The sequence below is a fragment of the Meleagris gallopavo genome, chromosome 1 (genome assembly GCF_000146605.3).
Source record: "Meleagris gallopavo isolate NT-WF06-2002-E0010 breed Aviagen turkey brand Nicholas breeding stock chromosome 1, Turkey_5.1, whole genome shotgun sequence".
NCBI classification, from domain to species: domain Eukaryota; kingdom Metazoa; phylum Chordata; class Aves; order Galliformes; family Phasianidae; genus Meleagris; species Meleagris gallopavo.
Window position 1 is genome coordinate 87,095,392 of NC_015011.2, and position 24,611 is coordinate 87,120,002.

Consider the following 24,611-nt stretch of genomic DNA (forward strand, 5'->3'; position numbering starts at 1 on the left):
AATAATAGTTCCTGCAGCTTTTAGTGGCTTCTTTATTACAGCAAGGTCTGATAGGTTTTTGTTTTATGTTAGCAAATTTATCTAAATTGATTTTATTTTAATTATATAGCACTTGTTGAGGACTGATTGCAAGAGTGGAATTGAGATCATCTGCAACACCGAAAAAGAAGGGAAGACTACCTTAGCCTTACAACTATGTGAATCGTTCCTAGTCCCACAGCTCCAAAATGGGGACATGTATTGTATATGGTAAATACTTTATTTCTGGTGAAGCAGCTCAGCAGATAAGTGCTTATTGCCAAAATGAAATTCGTCTGACTTTGATGTATAGCTCAAGTTTAAAATACCAGATAAAAACATTCTAACTTGACTTGTGGATATTTCTTGTACTTCTGTTATTCCTGTTACCTTTTCATGCAGTCCTGTACAATGGTATTCTACCTAGTATGTAATACTTAACTGCTTCAAGAGAACAGAAAGATGAGCCTTCAGATTCTTCTGGCTGCAATTACCTATAAATATGGTGTTTATTATTGCAAAGTGCAATAATATTCAGCCTAATGGCAATGCAGATATTTTCCTGTCCAGCTGGTTAGATGCCAGTTAAAGCTTACAATAACCAAATTGTAGTATGTCAAAATTGTATCTAACAAGAGAATATATGATTCTGAAAATGTGCTATGGATTATGTAATCTTTCACCTCAAAAACAAAGCCATAATGTAATATAATTCCCTAAGAAAGACTTAAGTAAGAATGTCTTTGTATTCACTACTACAGCTTGATAGTTGAATCCTTTTGTTGCTACTAAGAGTTTTCTAAAGAAGGGTCAAAAGAAATTTTATCATTCCCAGAACTGAAAGATGTCTGGGGAAGGTAATCCCTATGCTTAGTTTGAACAATTTCTTTACCTGAAGTAATGTCTGTGTGACTTAATAACGTGTGCTTAATTTTTCTGATTATGTACTTGGAACAAAAAGGCTTAATCTGTTGATTTGAATCAAAGAAGGTGATTGATTTGCATACAAATTTTAATATGCAGTCTAGAACTTATAAAGAATTTCCATGCTTCAGAGGTAGGGGAACTGAGAAGTAAAATGTCTTTTTTTTCTAGCAGAAGTAATGAAGATCAGACATGATTAAACAAATGTCACTTCGATAATTTTACTTTAGCTACTGGATAAGTAGTAGATAACATTGAATCAAAACCTTCAGAAATTCGTTGACGCAAATTCATAATATACTGGCAATACCTAGTTATTCTGTGGCATTTTTTGTCCTGTTCAGAAAAAGCTGGCAGTTACTAGCCCTGTAGGACAGGTGAATTTCAATTTAAAATAAGCATGTAGCTTGTCTGAACCCGGTGCTAAAGTCTAAAATGTAATCCAGTATTGCTGATTGCTGCCCAAATGCTACATTTTCTGAATTCTTTCTTATTAGGAAATTTTTGAATGTAACTTATGAGTTACATGGTTAATGCTTTCAGCTTCAGGAATTCAGTCTTTTAAGAAATGCACTGTAAATATTGACATTAAACTTGATTTTTATGCCTTCTGCTGTCAGAACAAACACATTAGCCTTGCTCCTACCTAGCTCATTTTCAGATTTTACAACGTCAGTTTTGGAAATGCAAAACAAAATGTTGGTCCTTACTTTGGGTAAAGTGGATAACAATAATGAAATTCCTAACCAGAATAAGCTACAGTACTGTTAAAAAGGTTTATCAATAAATCAATTCTAGCTTCTTCTAGTATTTTAATCTTCTGTTCAGAATATAAAACATGGTGATCTTACAGTGAGTTTAGAGCAGTTGTATCTATTCGGGCAGAATAACTCTTTGATTCTCTACAGATGTTGAGCCATAATGATTGCATACCAAATAGAGAAATCTGCTTAGTACTTAATGGATAATGTAAACTGGGACAAAGCTTGTGAAGCAGTTAAGCGTGACTGAACTGTTGTTCAAGTTTTGGAAAAAATTGGAGTCAGGTTAACCCACATCATGTGTTTTCCCCAGAGAAAGATATTCATGTCTTCAAGCACAGCGCAAGTCATTTTACCTTGTTAGGAATTGAAGGCCTTGCAGATCTAAGAGCAATCACTGCTAGCAAAGATAAGATACCAAAATAGATTAGAAAGCTGTAAATAGCAGGTATGTGCAGTTGCTTCTTGTGAAGTACTCTGTATGATCTTTGAGCTGAAACCATTAGTTTTCATATTATCTCAGACAAAGATGGACTTTGAACAGCTCTGTATACTGTTGTCTATATTGAGATTATCTGAATTATCGTTGTTTTTCTGAAGTGAAAGCCTACATGTAAGCTGCTCAGAAAGAAAAAACAAAACTGGATAGGTCTTACTTAGAATTATTCATGTACATGTATATGATTTGTTGATCAGAGATCAGTCTGTAATGACATGATTGGCTTTCTCGTATCAAAAAGTGATCTGTCTTCAGGAAGACAGAATTTTGTTTGGATAGGAATAGCAGAATGGCCTGCATTCTCTGCCAACCAGTCTTTAAATGTTTTGGCTGTTTACAAGTAATTAATGTTCGTTAAGTCAAGTAACTCTTTTCCACATGTTCATTAAGTCTTTGGCCCTTAGGCAGTTTTAGTGATTTGGGTAACTGTTCAGCATGTACATTTTGGTAAAATATGCAATTTATACTCAAGGAAAGACAGACTTTCCACTTATCAACAGTGGAAAATGTTTTAGATTAGCTGAAGTAGGGCAGGCTCAACCTTCCTCTTACGTCACTATGGGAACACTCAGTGCTTTTGTTATAACATGGTGGGTTGACTGTCTGGAATACCCAGTTGCTCTCTGAACTTAAAACAATTGAAATTGCTCTAGGCATATCAATAACAGCTTAGGCATGGGCAGTAGAACAAACTAGGTTATCTTACCAAAAAGTTTTGAGAATGTCATCAAGTGTTTATGCTATATTATGCATGTAGTATACAAGCAAATAAAAAAAAAACATACCCTTGCCTACTTTGTAACATTGTTTGTGTTGTGGTCAGTGCCAAAGAAATATCTTCTATGCTGTTGACTTCAGTGTTAATTAAACTTGATATGAAAAGTATATAAGTAGGTGAAATGGAGTCCAATCAGAAGTTCAAGACTGCTTTAATCCACAATAATTATGAAAGTCAGAAATGTGCCTGAGAAGGAGAAGCCTCCATGTCTACACAGGAATAAGTCTAAAATATTCCTTATCACAATCTAGCCAAACAGTGGTAAAACTGATATAATGACTTGCTCTTAACCTATGGAGCTGTTCTTTCTTTCAGTTTTCTCTGTTCTCCAGTTCTTTTCTTGTGTCAGGCATTCACATTTGTCTGAACAATTCTAAACCACTAGTCTATCTGAAAAGCAATTCTGAGTTTTTCCTGGGTTTAATGTTGAAATGGCTTACTGTGAATTGGTATGAATCAAAGCAGAGAAAAGTCAAGAGCAGTATCTGCTATTCTATTCAACATTAATAAACAGAGAGTTTAATTACTAAACAGAATCCTTAGCAAAAATGTTCTTTCTTTCTGGTACTTATGGTTGAGACTTAACTGATTTATTTATTTTTTTTTATTTTATTTTTTTTAATGTATGACTTGGTCCCCAAATACACTATTTTTAAACTTCTGTATAAAGTTTGGAAAAAGACTAAAAACTTAAATTTCCAGCCAGGTAGAGGCAAAGGTGAACAGCCTGTATCTTTAGAAAACCTCTAAGGCTAATTTTGTTGTTAGAGCTGTTTGTAGTACTCCCTTTTCACTGTTTTCCCCTGTGTAAGCCTTATCTTTTTGACTTCAGTCTTCCTGTTTTCTGATGAAAGCAAGTATTCAAGATCTCATATCTGGCTCAATTAACGCTTAACGTGTCAAACAGAATTATAGAGCTGTCCTAAATTTAAAAACAAAGTTAGTTCTGACATAGTCAGTTCTGTCATGTCACTTCTCTTCAGGCAGATGTTGACCTCTCTAAGATAAACTTAAGTGTCTGATTTATATCTGGCATACACTATGGACTCTTGAATATCGGCCAAGGATTTTGTCAGTTTTGTTTTGACTGTTTGCATCTTTTGAGGTAGGAGGCTGATGGAAGAAATAAGTTATCTTCCTTCAGAAGATGAAAGTCAGTTGCTTGCCTTTTTTCATCATAATGTTACGATGGGACTTTCTGTGTAGTCTTATCTGCATCAGGTCCTGTGTAAAATCTTTGAGGTGCCAAATTTTCATATAACTAAGAGTTAGATTTGATTGTAGAAGTTTCCGAATTAAAAGCATAGAATTTGTTACAGGTTGTAGAGTTCTGTTTTATATACTGAACACATTACTTGTGTAAGGGCTCTGCTGTAGGGTCTAGCACTGTGTTCTACATTTCCTTGTATCAGTTAGAAATATTGTTTGACTTGAGTATAGAGATGTGTCAATAGTGATGGAGCCTGTTATTTTTCTGTAGCTGCTATTGGTTAGGAAGACTGATGATGACAGCAGACAAAAAAGAAAACGTACTGTAAATAACTGAAGAAAGCATTTCTTGTCAACAGTCTATGTTACTGACTACATTTTGACAATAGTCTTGTTTTCCACATTTTGCATTCCACTCGTTTTCCTGAAGGACTCCTGATTGTTGCAGTGAACATAATTTAATCTGAAAACAGACTGTGCAGCTTGATGTTTGCTGCTTGTGGTGTTAAGGGCTAAGTTCTGTAGCATCTGATTATACCGTGCAGTTCTCTGATACTATACTGAATACATTAATATTTTGTTGCATGCTTAATTGACTGAGTGATAGGAGATACCCTGAATGCTTTAACAAAGTAATTAAGTTCCGTTTTCCATTGTGCACTTTGTATATAGTTGTGTTAATTAGATTGGTTTTAACTCCTCAAATACAAATTTGGTTGCAGAGTATGCAACTCATTGCTCTTTGTAACCTGTCATACTTGTTGATAGGCTTCTTTAATACTCAACATAATCAAAATATTGTGTTCTGTGCTTATAGGGACCTGATCTTCATTTGGAGTAAACTGCAGCTTAAATCTAACCCCTCAAAACAAGTATTTGTTGACCAGTGCTACCAACTTTTAAGAATTGCTACAAATGTCAGAGTAATTTTCCCTTTCATGAAAGTCATTAAGGATGAAGTAAGTTCAGTTTTTTTTGTTTACTTCTTTACTCTTTCCTTCCATACTTTGTGTTACAGGTAAACAGAAGTAATGTTGATGTTTCTGTAGAATGGGAAGAAGGGGCAGAGAAGGACATAGAATTAAAAGCTTTATGAGGTTCTCAAATGTGTCAACATCAATTTTGTTTTTGATCTATTGTGTGTTTTCATAACTTCTTTCTGACTGAATTGTGTCAAGTAAGTTTTCCTTCCTTTTGACTGCAGAAAATTTGAGGAATGGCGTTCTATATAAACATATGGGGAAACTGCTTATAAATACATGGAATAAATGTGAAAGATGGGTGGCGGCTGTTTTTTTCCCCACTTTTTGTGTTTTTTTTTCCTTTTAGTAAGGAAATAGGACTTCTATGCCATTGTATCTTTTCACTCTTGTTAAGTTCTGAATCCTTCCACAATTTCTAACCATATGTAAACTAATGCTTAACGCAGAAGAAATGAAAGAAAAGCTAGACTAAGATGGGAGAAAACATAATTTTGCTTCAGAAAGATATGCTGTATTTCTTGCTTCACGTGTTTTCTGCTCTTCTTTATGAACATCTGCAAAAAAAAAAAAAGAGAAAATGTAATGTGCAACCCTTTGTGCACAGGAGTGCCAGCTGATTCTAAACACGTTGCTTTTTAACATTTACTTGATTGAACAGAGCTCTATATTCTGTTCCCTAAACATTTGCATAAATGAATTATAAATTATTTTGTCAGGGTTAATGGTCTGTAATTCTGAATGCAATTATTTGCTGTTGTTCAAGATTTTAATCATAGTTTGTGTTCTAAAATACTTCTAGTGACATGAATAATTTGATGTAGTAGTTTTAGAATGTTGCATTTTTTTTAAATAGCCCAGATATAAATAAATATATTTTAACACACATGTATGCATGGGTGGATATTAAGCTTACTGAAACTCTTCTTACTAGTATGCCGTATGTTAGGTAGTATGTTTCTGACCATCCCTTGTAATTGTAAGCTTGGGGGGGACCCCCATCCTAAAGTGTGGAAAGGGAATTCTGCAAATTGGAAGGATATCTTGTCAATTCTGAAAATTCAGGCCTGTAAAATGCTTGAGTATGGGCTGTTACAGCTTTCTTGGTGGTCACTGTTGAAAATCAAAGGCAATATTTTACATTTTACACTCTGCTGTTGATATTTGGGCACTGTTTATTCTAGTTCCCCCTCACACTCAGACCATAGGTCAGACTTCTTTAGATTTGACTTTCAATCTGTAGACTTCAATAAGCCCATAAGGAGAATTATGGTGCTATATATAATTGTTTCCTTTCTGCAGGTCGGTGAGGATGGTCTTCAGATATGTGTTGAGATATGTGGGTGCGCCCTACAGTTGGACCTCCGTGAAGATCCCACTATGAAAAGTCTTATTTACAAAGCAATTGCTCACTTTCTGCCAAATGACTTGGAGATCCTCAGAATTTGTGCGCTTTCGATCTTTTTTCTTGAGCGCACTTTGGAATCTTACTACACCGTTGAACATTTATATAAATGTGCAGATGAAGAATATAATGAATGCGCTAGTTCCGTTCAAAACCGTGTACGTTTTGAATTGCTTCCTATTTTGAAAAAAGGTTTGTTTTTTGATCCTGAGTTTTGGAATTTCTTGATGATCAAGCAGAATTGTTTAGCATTACTGGAGGATAAAGCTTTTGCTGGCTTAAGTGAAAGTACACTGGAAAACTCTACTGCAAATGTAGAGAAGATAACAGAGTATAGGGCTATGAGTGAGGAACAAGTCTGTTCAACAGATGTAAGCAATGGGGAGCTTGACCCTGAAGACCTCTCTGAAGCCCAGTCCAAAGGTAATGCCAAAAAGAACCATGAAGCTCTCGAAGCATCTAAAATGTTAGATAATACTTTACCAAGACACCGCTGTGTGATATGCAACAAGGAATTCTTTGGTGATCACATTGTGAAACATGCACAAGCTCACCAGAAGAAGGGCAGTTTTTCCTGTGTACTTTGCAACAGAAAATTCAGGCAAAAAGGACTTATGCTAAAGCACTTAAGGAATCACGTCAGAAAGATAGAAAGGCAACATCTTGCTGCAGTTCTTGAGGCCAGTAAGCAGGCTCCGGTTTGTAATGAACTAGAACGTTCTGATGTTTGTCCCTCTCTTGAAAATGGGAGTTCTGTTGGTTCTAAAGAGGATGAACGAGAGATTGCAATAGTTGCAAATGCAGACATAGAACAGGAGAAGGCTAAACAGGTATTCAATGCAGTGGAAAACCATCTAAGTGACCAGGATGATGTTACTGAAAATAGTAGTTGTGACAGCTGCTTTAATAATGCTCCTGATGCTTTAAGTACAGAAAGCTTGCCTGAAGATGATGAGAACTCCAGTAAAGAGTCACCTATTCTGCATAAAGTGAATGGAGCTTTCTCTCCTCAAAAATATATAGATGCTATGGATCAAGAAGGAAGCTTGAAGTGCCCTGCTAATGGTTGTGCTAGAGTGTTTAAAAAGATCCGATTTCTCAATAAACATGCAAGAAAAGCTCATCCAACTGATTTGAAGGTTCAGCAACATATAATGAAATGGAATAAAGGAAAATGTCGGTTCTGTCAGAGAAAATTTGCCGATTCCCAACATTTTATAGACCACCTGAAGAGACATGTGTATCCAAATGTTTACTTTTGTTTACACTTCAATTGTAATCAGAGATTTAAGCTGTCAACTGAGCTAGCAGAGCATACAAAAAGTCATAATGTTTTTAAAGCTCAGTGCAATTTTGCAGAGTGCTGTGAGCTATTTGAGGAGCTCCCTTTGCTGTATGAACATGAGGCTCAGCATTACTTAAGTAAAACATCAGAATGTTCAGAAGATGCCAGTGAAAAGGATTCTTCAGATGACCCTTCAGAACTTGGTAGTTGCCATGATGATGATGAATCTGTTAATGAAAAAGAAACTGTAGATCTACCAATTCCAACTTGGAAGTCAAGGAAGGATTCTACAGAACCAAAGACATATATTCAAAGTATCGAGAAGAAAGCAAATAATGTAATGCAGAATGGAAATGAAAATTCATCTGAGGGCACTGCGACGGTTTTGATAGACCAAAAGACACCTGTGTTACAGCCAAATTCTGAAAACTGTAATGTTAGTGACCAACTAGTCAATGGGCACAGTGACCCAAATCAAACATCATCAAAGTCATCAGAAACACCTTTGGACAGAGTGGTAGATGAAACAAGGACAGAGAATGGGTCAGTGTTACCAGTTTTACAGAATTCTCACGATATGCCACAGAATAACGCTGCTGCCTCGCAACTACCTTCTAAACCAAATCAGACAACAGAAAACACTTCATATGGTGTCATCTTAACAAAACCATATGTTAGACCCTTGCCTCCAAGTTATCTTGATGAACGATACATTAGCATGCCAAAACGTAGAAAATTGTTGACTGATAAAGTAGATGCTCATTCAGAACAAGATAAATGTTGTAGTAAAACAACAGAAAGATTTAGATGCGGCAACTGCTTGACCATCTACTGTAATTCAGAAGCACTTGAGGCTCATCTTGCACAAAAGAAATGTCAGACGCTCTTTGGATTCGACTCAGATGATGAAAGTAAGTCTTACAGTTCTTCTGGATCTGTTTGTGTGGAGGCAAATACCAAATAGATAGTGGTTCTTGTAAACAGGCTGTCTGATGGACCAGGAATGACACATACTACTTGTAAGCAATTGTAGTATGATAGAATTTAAAGAGAGGAAGTCACTCACATCAATAGAGACCTGAACTTTGAAACATAATATTGCACTAAATTGGAAGTTCAAATTAGATGCGTTGTCTACAATAAAAAGAGGTGATGAAAATTGGTAGACATGTCTTACAGAAAAGATCTATTAAAAAACAAGAGAATTTCAGTCTGACTTTTTTTTTTTTGCAGGTTTGAAACCACACATGTAGGAAAATGTGAGCGATGTTCCAAATGGAGCAGTGATTTACACTGAGAATGAAATGAGGATTAACCTATCTATTCTATTTTGCAGGTGCCTGATTCAACGTTGTGGGAAAATGTATCAAATGAGGAGTGGTGTAACAAAACACTACATGAAGAAGCAGGAGTTTGTTTCCCAGTTGGCCTTAAATCATAACGCATTCTCAAATTACTAAAGAAAACATGACCTTGATAAAGACAAAGCACATTTTCTAGACAGAACTCACAGAGGAAAAATGGGAGCTCTGCAGCTTTTGAATCCAGAAAGGTTACTACAAAATCCCCAAAGTACCAGTTATCCAAAAAGCCACATCCATTCCAAATACGTGATTGAAGCCTAGCAGCACGGTCTTTCTAGCACAAAGGTCTAAGGAAAACATTGCATACAGCTGAACAGGAAGAGAAAGCAGAGGCATTAATTGCCTTATATAAATAAAAACAGCTGGTTGTGTAAGCTGCTTTAGTTATAAAATATGGTTAGAGGCTCTTCATCCACTCAGCTAAGAAGAAGTTGTTCAAGAATGTGTCACTTTATGATGAAGTGTATAAGAAATGTATAGAGGAACTAAATGTTCTTTTTTTAAGAGTTCGAGTATGTGATTCCATTATCTGCTAAAAGGTGTGGAGCTTATTTAATAAACTAGTACTTGGAATCCAAAAAGAATAATGGAGAAAAAAATTAAGATGGATGGAAAGCTCTAACAGCAAAAAGAAAACCCAACTCTTGAAAGCAAAAAGTGCGTTGGTGTGATATTAAGTTCTGCAGAGCAGAAATCAAATGCATGCAGGAGAAGGCCTTTACAAGTCTGTGGTTAAAATACATGTAGGTTGTCCCATAAAACATCTGTTTTACATACAGGAAGGCCAATACAAACAGTAAATGCACAAGTTGTTTGAATATTAACAGAAGCAGAATGAAACAAATGCGGAGTGTGCAGAGGGGTAGACTTGCACTGCAGAGGATAGTTTAATTGATTTTATGCAAATACAGGGATCTTTCAGTTGTTGATATGACTGAAGAGAACTTGAAAAGTTTTCCTTTTTTTTTTTTTTAAATTTTATTTCTTTGTTTTAAAAAAAAGAAACAATGACAGATGAAACCAGGGGATATGTGTCAAGTTAGGAAAAAGAGCAGGAAGAGCTTATTTCACACATGTGGTATTACCTAATGGTGGTAGGTCACAACTCAATATTGTAATAAATTCTTTAGACAGCAAGTAAAGGGAGAAAATGTGCATCAACTCAGCCTCAAGATACAGTACAACCGTATCTAGCAGCATCTCTTGAGGAGATAGTCTTTCCCAGAAGTTAGTGAAGGAGCTAAGTTAATGTTAAGCACTTTATCCAGCAACTGACTGTTCATAAAAACAATCACAAAGTTTGTGAAGGTGAGAATTTTGAGTCTTTCACCTGTCTAGATCCCAAAGAAAGGCAGGATGTTTGGAAGCATGAGTTAGACTGGATGATCTTTATGTTCCATTCCAAATCACTTTGATTGTATGAAACCAAAAAGATGCTGTTACGGTCTTTGATCTCCAGAGGTGTGGCAAACATGCACATTGTCTAATTAATGTGTTAATTTATCCTCTAATAACTGTCTTACAATATCTTGCCATAAAAGTTATTTTTGAAGTCATATTCTGTGTTAGCTGAAAATGTGTGATTATAGTCACAGAAGGTCCATTGATGAAAAATGGAGTGTACAAATGAAATCAGCACAGAAATGTAGGACAGCGAAGACCAGCTGTTCCTGCTCAGCTAGTTTGCTTCATGAATAGTTCACCACAACATCTGTATCACTTAGTAAGACGATCAGCTTGCTTAAATTGAGATGCATAAAAATTAATGAGTAAAAAAAACCCAGAGGTAAATAAAAGATTTGTTCATTATAGTAATGGCTCACACTTGCAAACTTAAAGGTTTCACTGTAAAATAAGCTGTTAAATAGTTCTGGAACTTTATAGTTCAGTAATGCCTCTGCTAATAATCCTTTGTGAAGTTCCAGATATTTGCATTAATTAATTTTGCTTCATCTTTCCTTCCTGAGAGGTAAAAAGAACACAATCTTTTTTTTTTTTTTTTTAATTCTAGTGGTTTTGTTTGCCTTTCCTTTATGTTGGATTAACATAAAAGGGTATAAAATTATGATCACAGATGTGTACATTACATTGATATCAATGGCTGGCCCACTTTGAGAGATCTTTATGACATTTGAGGCACCAAAGAATTTTTTTTGCATTTGCAGAAAATGGCTTAAAGTGTCATTCATATATATTGCATACACACAGTCTATATGAATATTTACATATATAAATACATTTAAAAACTTCAAACAAAAGGAACTGTTATCAGCAAAATGCACTTTCACATTTCTATTTTTTTGCTTCAAGCTACCAACTACGAGTAATTTTTAAGGACCCAGTTAGCATCTTGAATGTTCCCAGACTCCCCTTTCTTTGCTTAACATCTGTTAAATTTGCTAACGTGTATTTGGGGGGGGAAAAAAGATGATTTTAAACTATTGCAGTTTTAAAACCTGGGAACTCAATCAATAGATGTGACAAATGTTTGTGTAAAGTCCTTGAAGTGTACTTTTAATCTTTGGTGCATTTTACATTTTCCTGGAGCTCCGTGTGTTTGCATATGCTTTAAAAAAAATGATTGAAACTTGTATTTTTTTCTTTTGGGTTAAAGTGTGTAGATAAATGCATCTATGTACGTGCATAAACTGTGACCATAATTTTTTGTACCTGTATTAAACTCATTTTTGTTCAAAGATGCTTTTCTTGGACACCACCATTTGTTTATACCACGTGTTAACAATATTCACATGGGAGAACTGGAAGACTGAATTCTTACGTAGGTGAGCATTAGCTATCACCTAATGCCTATCAGAAATATCTTAAATTGACTTGAAGTGGCAAGTGGGTGGTAAATTTTTTGTTTTAAGTGATGATTTTACTTCAGAAGACACTGTATTTTCTTCAGACTGTTCTCTAATACCTGTTGGTATTCTCAGATAGTTGCAGTATTCAGTTACGAGCAAAAAGATCTTTTAATGTGTGTGGGATTCTACATGCTTCCTTAGGATTCCTTAGTATGTTGAGTATTATCCTGTACTAAACCTGCAACTTTTAGGACTGAAAAAGGTTCTGAGTCTAGAATTGAAAGGTTTAGTCCCAGGCATTAAACGTGTAATGGGAAATAATTCATCAGGATGTATTGCTTTGAGTCAGTAAATGCAGGAGTACATGTGTAATGCTAGCATGGACACTTACGGAAATTGCCTCAAGTTACACATGAACGTAGGAGCTTTACTGGATCAAAATTTGTGCATTTTATTGCTGATAATCAGGTTTTAATAATGTTTCTTCAAGTGGCTTCAATTTGGATTTAAACTTTTACTGTAAGAAATACAGTAACCTGATGACGGTTCACTGTAAAGGTCATGTAAGCTCTAATTCTCAGAGAGTTGCCACTTGGTGGGCACTTTTCACAAAAGATATAATTATTGAAAGTGGTCATATCTGTGGGGGAAAGGTCACTGGTACTTTGGTTATTTAGCCATATTCATTGAAACTATATAAATTGTATAGTTTGGATAATTTATAATATTAAACTCTGTGATTTTTTTAATATCACACTGAAGGTTCAGCTGTACTCATTTCTTTTTTTGTTTAACACCGGTGGTATGGACAGAAGACTCAAAGGGGGTGGTAGTGTTACTATTTTCTTAATTTATTTGGTACTGTATAACACCTTTCTGATTAAATGCAGCGTATGCATTTTGGGACTCTGTTAATTTGTAAAATCTGTTACAGGTTCAGCAAGAAAGGAAATTTGTGCTTCCTTGTTGAATGTTAAATTATTTTACTTTGCATTTTATATGAGAGTACAAATTAAAAACTGAGCCATCAAACTGCAATAAATCAACAGTAGTGTTTCATTTTAAAAAACTTTTTGTACTGTACATAGATTTGTTCAATAAAACGTTGTCTTTGTTGTTGATAGAAAGCGATCTTGTCTTTTGGGGATCTGCTCTGTAAATACCACTGGAATATCTGGTCGAGCAGCAAAAGCTTCGAGCTCATTCTGAACATTATTAGGCACCAGCCCCACTGCGAATATGTAAGCCACTTGGTAAATTCATTGCCGGCGGCTGGCCGAGGAGCCTGAGCTCTGCTTGTGAGCCGGGGCGGAACCTGAGTACCGGCCGCTGTTTCCGCCCGGTGTCTGTGGCCTAACGGACGCTGCTCCGCAGGGGGACTGCGTGGAGCCCCGTACCGGAAATCCATGTCGCTAGGGCGCGCCGTTGCTTGAGCTTCGGCTGGGGAGCGGCTCCAGCCCGGCGGCCGGGCCGGACGATGGCATCGCTGGGGCTGAGCGAGCGGGAGCAAGCCGGCTGCCGCGACATACTGGAGTTTCTCGAGACCGAGGAGCTGATGGCGCTGACGGACACCGTCACTAACCGTCTGATACATCCGGAGAACCGCCAAGGTGTGCGGATTCCCTTGCGGCGGGCAGCCTTCCTGCCCTCTCGCGTCCATCCCGGGGCGGGGAAACGGGCGCCTGGCCCCGTGCCTGAGCGCGGCGGCGAGGGTTGCGATCCCTGTGCCCGTGCGTTCACTTTGGCCTCTGGCCGGCGGCAGCGCCCGGCGCAGCGGCGGAGGCGGAACGGGCCCGGGCCCTGCGGAACGCGGCTGTCACTGGTTCGCTTGGAGCGCCTCGGGGGCTGCGTCCTTGCTTGCAGGTTTTCTCCAGCCTTCTTAATTTGTTTTATTTATTTATTTATTTTTAACTAATGATTTTAGATAAAAGAGGCAGTCAGTCGGTTCTTCAGCTATGCTCCATTTCGTGTTTGAACTTAGCGTTTGTTGATATATAAGCTGCTGAGAATCCAGTCTCGGTTTGGGTGAGAACTGGCTGCCAACAACGACTGTAAGAATACGTTTCATCTTGAGTTCCAAATTCTGCCGCAGAACCTTGCAGCTGAGCGTTTGAATGCTGCATTTTGGTGCACTGTCATTGTATTGCTATGCATGATGCTTTCTTATGAGTGTGAGCTTCCTAATATGGTTTGTATGGAGACAAAACTGATATAATTCCCTTTTCTTCCAGACCCGTCCCCCTTCCCCTTCCCACCCTTTCTCAAACTACTTTGCAGCGTCTAAAAAGTATAAACTTGTGGTACAGAATTGTTTTTCAACGTAGGAGAAATCAGAGATGACCTATTTTCTGTCAATTGTCCATTACCAGGAAGCATTTGAAGTGTACTTCAAAATAGCAGTATTTTCTGGCCAGGTCACATAAACTACTCATTTGATGCGGAAATTAAGACTCAAATTGCATGTTTAGAAGACCCTGAAAAGATTTGCCTGGTTCTTCTTTCTCTATGTGATCTTGCTTTCAAGAAGACAGGCTTATTTCAAAATATCCTAGAATTTTTCAAATGGAAAATGAAATGGAGCTTCTGCTGAGTAATGGTGCAGTATGCTGGCATGAAGCAGCAAGCCCTAAACACTCTGCCACATTAGAATCTAATCAACCTATTTTGAAGTTATGGGAAGCTGTGTCTCGGGGATGGTGGGTGAAATGCGTTGTGAACAGGAATCCTTATACTTCTAAAGGCACCTGGAGCTGAATATCTCAACCTACCTGAAAAATACTGGTAGTTTCATTTGGAAGAGAAAGATGCATCGTTTTCATCAAACTTAAATAATACACAGCTCCAAATGGTTATGATACTGGTAGCGGGGATTACAAGGTCGGTAGGTCTTCAGTAAAACCAGTACTGGTTGTTGGTATCCTTGTGTAACATGACTTGTATCTAGTTACTTTGGATTTCAGTTTACAAACAAATTTGTAGCAATTTGTGTTTCATTTAGCATTAGGCTATGTTGAGAGGTACCAATCAAGAGCTTAAGAAATAGCAGAGGTTTGTGTTTTAATTGTGTTATAACTGTTGATCTCTATTTCTTCACTTGCAGAGGCCATTCAGGCCATCTTGGTTTACAGCCAAAGTGCAGAAGAACTTCTGAAACGAAGAAAAGTATATCGAGAAATAATTTTCAAGTATTTGTCAGTACAAGGAATTGCAGTGCCACCTTCCTCCGAGAAACATCAACTCATTGCCTGTGTAAGGCAGTACTGGGGTGGGAAGCTCACATCATGTGTCTCAGAGTCAGGGGACAGCACAACACATGTAGAGGTGAGTGCTACATTCTGAAAGACCTGAGGATACAGAACGAGAAATGCCAGTGCTCAAATGCAGGTCCAAAGTGAGGCTTTTTGCATGTATTTGAGAAGGTACTGAATTTCTTTTTTCTGCTTGCTTGTTTGCTCTAATTAAAAAATCTAATGTGTCTGCCCCACTGTATCACTTTCAGAGCATAGTATGAGTGCATTTGAACTGTAATGTGTGGGTTCTTCATAGAATATAGAATCATAGAATGGCCTGGGTTGAAAAGGACCACAAAGATCATCTAGTTTCAACCCCCCTGCTCTGTGCAGGGTCACCAACCACCAGACCAGGCTGCCCAGAGCCACATCCAGCCTGGCCTTGAATGCCTCCAGGGATGGGGCATCCACAGCCTCCTTGGGCAACCTGTTCCAGTGTGTCACCACCCTCTGTGTGAAGAACTTCCTCCTAATATCTAACCTAAACCTCCCCTGACTTAATTTAAAACCATTCCCCCTTGTCCTATCACTATCCGCCCTCATAAACAGCTGTTGCCCCTCCTGTTTATGTGCTCCCTTCAAGTATTCTTCACGCTTTTAAGTTGAACTGCAAGTTAAAAACAGGGGATGTTGGCAGGTAGATTTGAGGATAACTCAAAGCACTGTTAGTGGTGTGGAAACTCTGCACAGTTTCTTGTCAATTTTTAATGTGATGGATTTTTAGTCTTCTGCCAGCCATGGCAAAGATTAGCATTTGTAAGGGCTTGCTAGAAAGGGTTCTAGATATGTTAGTAGAGGCAGAGGCAGTGTGATCAAAACAGCATTGTCTGTAAGCAGTGCTTCTTCTTAGGACTTGCAGTTAATATAGAGTGCATTTTTGAGAATTTTGTGTCACGGAAATGTAAAGTTTGTAGCAGTGCCAGTTCTGTGCCATTTTGCCTTCAATTTTAGTAACACTCAAGTTAATTTGAAGTTCAAATTACCACATTTGCCAACTCTCTGTGGTGCAATGAAATTTCATGGTTTTATTATTCCTGGATCTTTACCATGCAGTTTTCAATAGCCTTGCTCTCTCAAGTACTGTATGTCAGTTACATAATGAGCAACAGCCCCACCAGCTGGACTGTTGGAGCTCTGTAGCTGTTGATAATTCAGTGCAGGGAGCTTTCCTTTGGGGTTAGCTGATTAAAATGAAGATTTAGCTGAAAATTGCTTTTAAAACAATGTTTTATGCGCGTGTTTGGAAAGAAAATTTTGCTTCTGCAAGAACACTTCCAAGTATTCATCTATGGCAAAGTTTTGTGATTGAAGGTAGTAAATGAATTTCTCCAAAGCACTTGAAAACATTCATGAAGAAAGAGAAGTTCAAGTATTTTACTTATTGTATACATATGATAGAATCATAGAAAGGCTTGGGTTGGAATGGATCTGAAACATCTTTGCCTTTTTCTTTCCCCCTTAATCCTTTTGGTCCTCATTGTGTTGAAGACGTGAGTAGCAGAAACTTACATAACAGAATTAGAAGTTAAGTTATAGTTTCTTGTTTGACAGTTACAGGATTTCTATATAGAAGCCTCCAAACCTTTCATACTTAATTCTAGGATCAGACTGATTGACAAAGCCTACAAAACAACTTTGCATTTAGTTCCTTTCCACCTTACACTTGGAGGTCATGTGTCTCTACATTAGGAAATTTGAATGATTTTTCCTAACTAAAAAATGTTGTCTGTTGTAAAAGAGAGAAGAGAGTAAGTGAACTGCATATTTGTAGGAATTAAATAGATTTTTGGAACCGTACTTGAACATCGAATTGTTGCCTTTCCTTTAGAAAGAACTGTTTTTATAATCAACTTAAAACTTAAATATTTAATTGGTAACCAATTTGTTGCCTATCTGCTCACACTTCATTTTTACTTTTCTGCGTGTACACCCATAATGGTGTTAAAAAAAAATACACTAAATACTGACAGAACTCCTGGAGTGGTTTGCCGCCCTCTTCTGGTTTGGATTCCTAATTGATACTCAGGTTTGAGAATTTTGCTTCAAAATTTTACGCCCATTGCTTGACTGTCACTTTCAGCAACTCAACGTTAAACTCGGATATTATTATGAAGTATTTTTTTATCCTTATGGCTTAGATGAATTTTTGGACGGTTGCATTCTGTAAAACAAGGTAAAGGATAGCACACAGCTTGTTCATGATCCTTAGGGAACTGGAGGAAGGTGTATTTTGAGTAGCTTCATACATTCTTTCACTAGTCTGTTCTTCCCTGAGGCTTCTAAGCAAGTCAGGAGTCTTTGAACCTTTACAGGTTATTTGTTGAAGGTTTTGCTGTCTGCTGGCAATGTTTAAATCACTACTTCGAAATACTTTCTTAACAGACTCCATGTCAAACAAAGAATTTTATGACAGACTGAATGGAGTTGCCTTAATTCCCAGAGCAGGTATATTGTTTGAAAGTCCCTGCAGCCCTCCTGTATGTTTAAGTGATCCATTTTACTATTAGAAAAGTAACTGAGATTCACAAAGACTTCTGCTTTTGTTTGTTTGTTTGTTTGCTTCGAAGAGCAGCCATAAAGAGCAGAAAATAAGCCATGGTTTTCTTTGATTTGGGTTTTTTTTCTATTGGAAACATACTGAAGACTACAAACATGACTTATGAAAGTGACCAAACACATTTTGGATGATTTTGGCAGTCCTAGTACCACGCAAAGCTAAATTCAGGCGTGTGAATCTGGTGCTGTAACACATTAATTCTTTGAATTTTGGTTCTTCCCAAATTGTTCGTGTGTTTTGTTAGCAAACTCTGCTGGCCGTGCTAAATCAGAAGTATTGCTGCTGGCCACAAATCAGAAATATTCTGTCAGTTTCACGTAGTAGGATGTGCCTTTTCAAAAGGTGACTTCTCCAAAAGTATTTGTTCTTATCAGTTGTCTGAAGGTGCAGAGAGCTCCACAATTCACAAGCTTGAAAGTTAGGAAGAAACAAGAGCCTGAAGGCAACATGAGAGCGGAAAAAAAAAAAATCAGTGTATTTGCTAACTTTAATTTTTAGTAAATTGATATGCCTTAATATGAGATCTGCTTTTAGGGATGGATCTGTATCCTTGTTTTTCTGTATCTTTCTTTTCAAAGTGTAAAGGCCAGCAAAAAAATACTTGCCCAAGTACTTTTTGCACTGTGTGAGAATCCTAGTTTTACGGAGGTGGTTCAAAAAAATTTCTCCTGCCCTTTTTTTGGTATCATAGAATCACAGAATGGCCAGGGTTGGAAGGGACCTCAAGGATCATGAATCTCCAACCCTCCTGCCACATGCAGGGCCGCCAACCTCCCCATTTAATACTAGACCAGGCTGCCCAGGGCCCCATCCAACCGGGCCTTGAACACCTTCAGGGATGGGGCATCCACAACCTCTCTGGGCAGCCTGTTCCAGCACCTCGCAACCTCCTGGTAGAGCTAGGATTTCCCTCTTGGATTACAAATAGCAGACTCATGGAACTACATTTCAAAGAACCTACTCTGATTCTCTATCCAATAGGTGATTACTATCTTAAGAATTAATTTTTTTTTCTTTGTTGTTTTCTTCAGCTACTCTGTCTCAGAGTACTTGAAGATTTATGATGTTTAAAGTAAGAATTTAAATGACTTTGGACTGTTCAAACTGGTAAACTCGCGTGGTAAGACTAAATAGTACTAAGAAAATGTTATTCTTAATTGCAGAGTCATGAAAAGAGGCAGAAGTCACAGGATGATGTTCATAATCTAGGAGGAGAATTCTGCCAATGGTTCTTTGAACTCCTGAATTCTCAGCATCCTTTGGGAGTAAAATCTGAAGAAACGTGGGGACCACAGCATTTCTGGGAGAATGCCAAAATGAAGTTCTGTTACAACACAGTAGAAAAAAACGTGGAAGAATATGATGGCGCAGAAATGGTGAGCCTTCGTCTGCTCTCATTGGTTAAAGAAGAATATCTTCTATTCAACCCTAACTTGACTGCTGATGGACTGAAATGTGCCATGTCTCGACATGGGTTAGTATTGGTAGCAGTGGCTGGCACAGTACATAGAGGCAATGTCTGTTTGGGTATCTTTGAACAAATTTTTGGACTCATTAGGTGTCCAATTAGAGGGAATACCTGGAAAATAAAAATTGTGGATCTTAAAATAGTTGGACAGAATGCTCTGGAGCCTGGAATGCAGATTGAAAAACCCACCATCAAATACGAGTCAAATCAATTGCAAGAGTGGTACGATGGGAAAAAACTGGCAGTGCTTGAACCTCACAAATATGGGGCAACGCTTTCAAAATTGAGTGACTGACTTACAGTGCTTAGTTGAAGGTTGAAATGATTGCAGCAATGTGATTTTGTCTCTTTCTTGAGTCAGAGTTGCTTGATGACAAATGGAAGTACAGAGTCTAAAGTATTCATTGGTTGGGATACCTTTCAGACAGCTAACAAAGGTTTAAACATATTACTGTAGACTTTGTAACTATAGTTGGGAATGGAGTTACTTACAGAATGCAGGTACGTTTGATGATGGGAAGTTTTATGTCAAGTTGGATAATCTTGAGATCACAAGCTACAAGTTGCTTCTTTTCAGGAAACCATTTTAAAATCCTGTCTGTGTTATAAGAGGACGTCCTTACTTCTGCCTTTTTGAAATGGGGACTGGTGAATGTCTGAATGGTCTTTTAAAAGTCCCAAGAAAACCATCTGCTGATTTGGGAATTTTTGGAGGGAACAGGCGGAATGAAGCAAATGGAGATGCTGCCTGTTCATTCTGAATGTGATTTCTTTTCTAGCCTGTAGTAGTAGTAGCTCACCAGGACAATGCAGAGGTTAGCATTGTTGAAATTTATATCCTCTATTTTCTTTCGTTTTACAGTTCCACCACTGAGATGGTTTCCCAGGCATCTGTTTCTAGCACTGTCTCTCTTGGATCAAATGGTTGATTTTATGACTTACAGACTTAGTGTCTGAAGCAAATGCTTTGATAATTATTTTGTGTATACTTGCAACAGAGTTTCTAATATAATAATTGTAATTTTTATACGTTTTCTCAAAATTGGAATTTCTGTCTACTCCTAGCTGCTTTATTATATTGTCCAGACAATGGGAATTTACAACAAGTGATGATATAAAGTAAATAAAGAATCTAAGTACTACTGAAATTATTGCCATTGTAGAATTTGACTGCTTTTTACAATTATTTTTTTTTTCCTTTTTCTTAAGTGATTCATGGTGAATCTTATTTGACTTATTTAGGAGTTTTGCTTTTATTTTATAGTTTCACCAGTACAAGTAGTGAAAATGGAAATGTTCCGTGTAGCCTGAGAATACTTCTTGTGTTTTTGATGTGTTTATCAAAGAAGACAAGTGGTGAAATTCTGGGTGGATGAGGGGAAGCAGGAAGATTGAGATATGCGATATACCAAGAAATACCCAGAACTGATTTTTACAGTCTGCATCTAAAGTTGTTTTTAACACCAACTTACAAACAAAAAATCTGAAATGATTTATTTTCTAAGCAAAAGTTCAAATACAGTGTTGGAATGTTCTTCCCCAATAAACAGCTGAGGTATGACTTACTCAGCTACTAATTTATAATAAATAAACATCAGCCTAAAATTAAAGTTTGGAAGAAATGGTTTCCTCATGTGTTGAGATTTGCGTTCTTTGCAAGATGAGAACTGAAGCCAACCCAGAGGCCTAAATGGGCACTTCTTCAAAATTCAGTATGAAGATCTGTACTAAAACATCATCTTTGGTCTTTTGCAGAATTGTAGTTTCTAGCTGGCACAATAACTATAGTCAGTATATTAAATATGAACGTGATAAAGGGTGTGGTGTTCATTACTGCTTTACGTAGATTTGATGATGTGAGCTGTCCCCTTCTTTTCAGGTAAGTGTCCTTGCTTCCTTCTTCTGTCAGCATTACTGATCGTGCTTCCTCTGAACAAGAGGGAGTAAGGACTGGTCCCAGCTAAAACTAGCATCCTCAGTGACTCTTCTGGCTGATCAGCTGTGTGACAAGGCTGGCCACACCAGTGCCCACAGGAAAGGAACAGAGGATTTCCTTTTTTAGTGTCAACCTGAACTCTGGAATTAAATGAGTGATCAGACAACTGTGTAAATTCCTATTCTGTAGCAGAGTGGAATAGATGATGTGCAGTTTACTGATGACCTGGTGGTACAGCTGAATACTCTTGTGGTTGTCAATCAAGCTGGTATGATCTTGATTAGACTGCAGTGGTTATCCCAGGTTGCTGCCACAAAATGCACAGGAAACAGTACAGTGTCTGCTCTTTACAGTCTCACCACCCTGAGTATCTGGTAGGCACTGACACTTGGGCAATGTTAAGTAATTGTGGCTTTGCAGTTGTTAACTGTGACTTTTTATCCTATGATATACCTTCTTTTTTTTTCTCCCAAGCCTGTTTTTGCTCTTACAGAAGCATGCTCTATCCCTTCTAAATGCACTTTGCCTTCACTTGGAAAAAGGATACCAGTTTTGGAATGATGGTTCAGGCTTTCCATCTGGGAAGGAGACACAACTGTATGTAGTAGTCAGTATAGAGGTCTAAAATCACATGTGCAAACGCTGCTGTTTTGCCAGCATGACGTTACTTGGAACTTAACTGTTTTCTTCTATCAGTCTTCAGGCATCACATGCTGCAACATTTTTTAGCTTGTGACTGATTTCTTGATCTTTTAAATCTGAACTGAAGCAGACACTTCAGACTGTTATGCATGAAAAACTGGAGAGGTGACCTCTGTAAGGCAATCAAGCTCTGTAAAAAGAGAAAGCGGAAACTTTCTTTTTCAGAAAACTAAATAAAAATCCTAAGTTAAATGTGTTATTTCTCCCGCAGCTTAACATTAACATGAACTGCTGTAAACAATTTTTTCCAGATAAATTTAATTTTAAAGTGTCAGGCTCTTGTTTTGAGTCGGATTCTCCAACCCAGAACATGCGATCATCCCACCTTCTCTATAATGCTGACATCATTACAGAGAAGTTGACAAATCTAACACTGTTAAGAGTAGGAACTGTATATCCAGTAAAAGGTGAGAGGTAAATTCATTTAGTCTGTCCATCAGTAAAGACTGACAGAATGCAGGTAAATAAGGCTATTTATATGGGCCTGTGTCCAGGAAGGCTGGAGGAAAAGAGTCAAGCAGCTGTGATGACGGCAGACCTTGGAGTGCCTTGTTAATGGAGAAAGGGAAAACATTAAAGAGCAGGATTTTATGTACACTGACAGAGTTTCTGCTAGTGTTAAACTCCTCAGTTTGAGTTTCAACTCGTGACTGATGTGAATTTCAGACTCTCTGCAAAGGTTAATAGCATGTATGTTACACAAATAAATTTGGAATGCACAGTAATGCCAGTTAATTGCAAGGATCCTCTTTTTCAAGCTCATTCACAGCTGCTAGTACTAGAAAGGAATGACCTCTTACAACTGTTGGGTTAATAAACAGTGCTGTAATTCTTGCCCTATCTCCAGGAAATCCATAGGCTTGATTCAGTTGGGCTTTTTGCAGCAGGTATAATAGCATTTTGGTGACATCTGGTGGCAGATTCATTGTTTGCCTGTAGTTAGTACTTGCAATCTGTGCAGCGATGCAGGCACAGCCGCTTAAGGTTTGCTGTAGTGAGAGGAGAGGAACTCCTCTGAACAGTGCCTGTTTTATCCCTATCTGTTTTGGTGTTTTAGATGCCGGACATTAGCTGGGACTCGGTTGCCTTAACCAAAGAGAAGGCTTGAAGGCAACTCGTTGACCCTTGATAAAAGGCAGTTTTGAAGCATTCAGCTCATCAGCAATGTCAAGTTGTGATACTCAGGAAACCTGTTGTTCTACAGCTGGGGAGGGAAATGTGATGGTGATAAGACTTCCTGGCAATAAGATTTCAGTTGACTTAACATGCATTTTTTTTTTTTTTTTGCATCTGTTATACTGGGTTTTTGTTGTTTGTTCGTTTGTTTGTTTGTTTGTTTTAGAATGTCTTCCTCGAGTGCCTGGGATTGTGAAGGCAGCACAGCTGCTGTTTCTTAATATTGCCTGTGACTGCAAATCTTAATCACCTCTTGGAGCCAAGGGAAGGAAGATCACTCTCATTCAGAGGTAGTCTGTAAAGATCTTATTTTTGTGAAGAGGTGATGGTTCAAGCTGTATTGGCTTCAGTTGTAAAACTGAAGTAAAAAGCACCTAGAAATTCACTGTCTTTAGTCGTTAAAGCAGCCATAGCTGTTTTTTATGTAGGCAGTTGCTGAACTGGCCAGGCAGGTTTATGTAGCTGCAAGAGAAAGGGAGATTGGAATACAGCCTGAAGACAGATTCCTCTTCTGTATTTTGTCTGGTTGGACTCAGCTCTGGGAGAGGCAGGCATCTGGTGCAAAGAGCAAGAGACATGTAACTCGTGCACACCTGCCAATTCTCTGCGCTGTGAGAGCTTACTTGCAGGGGGAATAGCATCATGGTGCATGTGCAGCAGTAAATTACTCATTTTAAAACCTGTAAAAGCCAAAGCTTCTCATCTAGATTAGGTTTTGGGGCTTTGCCAATTTCCATAAGAGACTAGCAAGAGAAAGGAAAGAGCATTTTTTAGTAACTTGACTGCAATTTAACAAAACAAAAGAAAGGCTCATATCTCTTATCTCAGAGCTTTCTCCCTCATGAGCTTACGAACCCCACTACATGCCTGATGGATTGCCTAAGAACCTCAAAAAGAAAACCAGTTACGATGTTTAAAAATGGGCAGGAGCAGCCTTCATGTGAGGAATGAGTGAGTAGACTTGTATTTCTTAACCAGGAGAGGTGATCAGTCTCGTTTTTCCTCTTCCTTTAATATGTCTTCTACACTTTTCCCACTTACTTTCTTTACCTTTCATTCTTGATAAGATCTCAGTACCTTATCTGTCTTGGCAGGTATTTTTGGTCTTCGGGTATTTTGCTCAGAGAGGTTGTGGATGCCCTATCCCTGGAGGTGTTCAAGACCAGTTTGGATGGGGCCCTAGGCAGCCTGGTCTAGTATTAAATGGGGAGGTTGGCGGCCCTGCATGTGGCAGGATAGTTGAAACTTGATGATCCTTGAGGTCCCTTCCAACCCAAGCCATTCTGTGATTCTATGATGATTCTGTGATTGTGACTAGTTTGAAGAGATGCTGAGGATGCTTTCAACTACTGAAATAAATGAGAGGGGAGGTTAGGGAAGAAGCTCCTGTAACAATAGATCATTGGCCTACTTATTACAGCCGTATTTGCAGCTCCTTCTCTCAAGTTATTC

The 24,611-nt window shown here is 37.9% G+C and overlaps 3 protein-coding genes across 3 annotated transcripts in view; all 3 read left to right on the top strand.

Annotated features, from left to right (window-relative positions):
- The first annotated feature begins 74 nt into the window (after positions 1-74).
- ZNF654 (zinc finger protein 654) lies at positions 75-10,779 on the top strand. Its single transcript, XM_010720861.3, has 4 exons — positions 75-249; positions 5,007-5,148; positions 6,472-8,770; positions 9,196-10,779. The coding sequence occupies exons 1-4, from the start codon at positions 236-238 to the stop codon at positions 9,201-9,203; spliced, it is 2,463 nt and encodes an 820-aa protein (XP_010719163.1). The 5' UTR covers positions 75-235; the 3' UTR covers positions 9,204-10,779.
- Positions 10,780-13,410: 2,631 nt separating this feature from the next.
- C1H3orf38 (chromosome 1 C3orf38 homolog) lies at positions 13,411-20,496 on the top strand. The gene is made up of 3 exons (XM_010720869.3): positions 13,411-13,640; positions 15,131-15,351; positions 19,041-20,496. Exons 1-3 carry the CDS (start codon positions 13,508-13,510, stop codon positions 19,638-19,640), a joined length of 954 nt encoding a protein of 317 aa, XP_010719171.1. The 5' UTR covers positions 13,411-13,507; the 3' UTR covers positions 19,641-20,496.
- LOC100550576 (zinc finger protein Rlf-like) overlaps positions 19,841-24,611 on the top strand; it is a 29,410-nt gene continuing 24,639 nt past the window's right edge. Inside the window, exon 1 of the mRNA XM_031555267.1 lies at positions 19,841-19,846. Within this exon, the coding sequence (XP_031411127.1) occupies positions 19,841-19,846 (6 nt within the window). The remainder of the gene's footprint in view (positions 19,847-24,611) is intronic.

Coding starts and splice junctions, on each gene's coding strand:
- ZNF654 (XM_010720861.3), top strand. Junction 5,149..6,471: donor TGAAAGTCATTAAGGATGAA/GTAAGTTCAGTT, acceptor TCCTTTCTGCAG/GTCGGTGAGGATGGTCTTCA.
- C1H3orf38 (XM_010720869.3), top strand. CDS start 13,508: ATGGCATCGCTGGGGCTGAGCGAGCGGGAGCAAGCCGGCTGCCGCGAC. Junction 13,641..15,130: donor ACATCCGGAGAACCGCCAAG/GTGTGCGGATTC, acceptor CTTCACTTGCAG/AGGCCATTCAGGCCATCTTG. Junction 15,352..19,040: donor ACAGCACAACACATGTAGAG/GTGAGTGCTACA, acceptor TCTTAATTGCAG/AGTCATGAAAAGAGGCAGAA.